The sequence below is a fragment of the Nicotiana tomentosiformis genome, chromosome 6, assembly GCF_000390325.3.
Source record: "Nicotiana tomentosiformis chromosome 6, ASM39032v3, whole genome shotgun sequence".
Classification (NCBI taxonomy): domain Eukaryota; kingdom Viridiplantae; phylum Streptophyta; class Magnoliopsida; order Solanales; family Solanaceae; genus Nicotiana; species Nicotiana tomentosiformis.
The window spans coordinates 94,232,982-94,235,299 of record NC_090817.1 but is presented as its reverse complement, the minus strand read 5'-3'; the positions used below and the strand labels follow the sequence as shown (position 1 = coordinate 94,235,299).

Here is a 2,318-nt window from a genome sequence, read left to right as displayed (position 1 = left end):
AGCAGTTCTAGAATATTTTCCTGAATGTGAGCATAGACTATGTGCAAGACATATTCTAGCTAACTAGCAACAGAAATGGAAGGGTATTCAGAGAAGAAATGGATTTTGGAGCTGTGCAAGATCAACTTATGAAGCTGAACTTAAAGAAAACTTGGATAAGCTACGTAAGCTAGGTTAAATTAACAGAAGCTAACAAACCAATCACAAACTATCAGCTGATAGAAACTAACAACTAACAGAAATTGAGCAACTCATTGAGCAACTAACAGATATTGAGAAACTAACAGAAATGAGCAACTCAACTATGAAATGGAGAGAAAGTACCTCTGAAGTGCTTTGAGGTTTATTTGGATATCTTCTTCTATTATGAGATATGGACTTACAAATTGAGCAACTCATTGATATTCCTCTCTTTGTAAGCTTTCCACTGCTTTTTATCTCCCCAACCTCCTTTTTTTTGTGGGCCTTCCAGACATTGTTCTAACAGGAGGTGGTTCAACCTTTGCATTTGTTGACTCAACCCACATCTCCATGCATGGTACTGGCTGTATGAAATGAGAATAAGCTTTTAGGTAAGTCTCCTTCTTGTACCACTCAGAAATGAAGTCAAGTGGATTAAGTCTTTTGTGATGAATTGTTGTTATTCCATGTGCACAAGGTATCCCTTTTAGTTTCCAAGTTCTGCAACTACACACTCCCTCAGTCAACTTGACAATGTGTTTAATCCCAGTAGCCCCCTTAACTTCATACCGAAAATCACTATTCCAGTGTATTGTGCACTTCATTGACTTTTTCACATTTGTAACCAATACCATCATTACCATTGGGGATATGCCTTCATTCCAACTATCTGCAAATGCCCGTACTCTGGTGAACCTATTCCTTACCTTTATTCTAATTTCTTCAAGCATGCTGATGATTGTCTTGTGCCTAGGACCCAAAACCCAAGCATTGAAGCTTTCAACCATATTATTATCCACACTGTCACACTTGGAAGAAGTTCAGAATATTGCTTTGCTCCATTTCTCAGGATTATAGTTTACCAAGTCTTCACAGATATTATCTTGTGTTAGTTTACTTCTGTTAATGTAAGTGTTTGCATTTAGTAAGTGTTAGTTTCTGTTAGCAAACAAGTTTAACTGATTCTGTTAGCTTGATTTCATTTAAAAGCACTTCTGATCTTTGAGTAGCTATTTCAGTTAAATGCATTCACTTGTTACTTCTTCTAGTTTTTGTATTTAAAAGCACTGCTAGTCATTTGCATTCACTTGTTACTTCTGCTAGTTTTTGCATTTAAATGCACTGCTAGTCATTTGCATTTAAAAGCACTGCTAGTTACTTCCAAAAAATGGCTCAACTTTTCCAGTGTAGAGGCTCAACTTTCCCTTGTTACTTATGCTAGTTTTTGTTAGTTGTAGCAGCTATTAGTTTCTGTTAGTTGAAAGGGTGTTAGTTTGTATATGTCTAAGTTAGTTGTATCAACAAAAACTTTAGTTGGTCTGATCAACTAATTGTTTGATATCTGTTATTTGTGTTTCTGTTTATGGAAAGGGAGTGGCTCACTCACAAAAATCAACCTCTAAGAAAAGATCAAATGATGACTCACAAACATCTACTAGTAAGAAGAATGCTAAAACTAAGGGTGGTAAAGGAAGAGGCAATAGCAAGATGGTGCAGAACTCACAAATCTCAGATGTGCAGCATTCTCAAGTTTCAGATGTGCAGCAATCTCAGGTTTCAGATGTACAACAATCTCAGGCAAGTAGCAGAGGTGCAATTAAGAGGCCAAGAGTAGTGGGACATGGAGTATTTGTCAGCAAAAATGGCTATACATGTGTTGAGGTAATGAGCAGTTTAGTGTGCTAATTTTGAGGTTGCAAGTTAAACTTAGTTGTTTGATATCTGTTATTTTTTCACTTAATTTTTAGCAAGGGAGGCCTGTTAGTTGGGTAATCAACAGTGGAAGCAACAGTGGATCAGTTGTGTCACGACCCAATTCCATCTTAGGACGTGATGGTGCCAAACACCATTGTTAGGCAAGCCAATACTGATCAAACTAATGGTTCCCCGTTTAAATAAAATACTAAGTGGATAACATTTCCTTATTTGTTAAAGAGATTTAGAAATTTGCCACTGTGACATAATTAAACGAAAGCAAACGAGTACAAATCGTAATCATGTAAACAAAATCAAAATCATAAGTCTACTAGTGTGTGTGCCAAGACCTGGTGTCACAAGTATGTAGGCAATCTAGTAGAATATACAAAAGAACACTAGCCTACTATCTGAAATAAAATAGACAGAAATAAAATAAAATA

At 36.2% G+C, this 2,318-nt stretch overlaps 1 protein-coding gene across 1 annotated transcript; it reads right to left on the bottom strand.

Moving 5' to 3' along the window:
• Positions 1-434: 434 nt before the first annotated feature.
• Positions 435-968, bottom strand: LOC138894431 (uncharacterized). Its single transcript, XM_070179130.1, has one exon. It carries the CDS (start codon positions 966-968, stop codon positions 435-437), a length of 534 nt encoding a protein of 177 aa, XP_070035231.1.
• Positions 969-2,318: the final 1,350 nt, after the last annotated feature.

What these genes read in the sequence shown, in the direction of transcription:
- LOC138894431 (XM_070179130.1), bottom strand. Translation starts at nt 968, where the DNA reads ATGGTTGAAAGCTTCAATGCTTGGGTTTTGGGTCCTAGGCACAAGACA.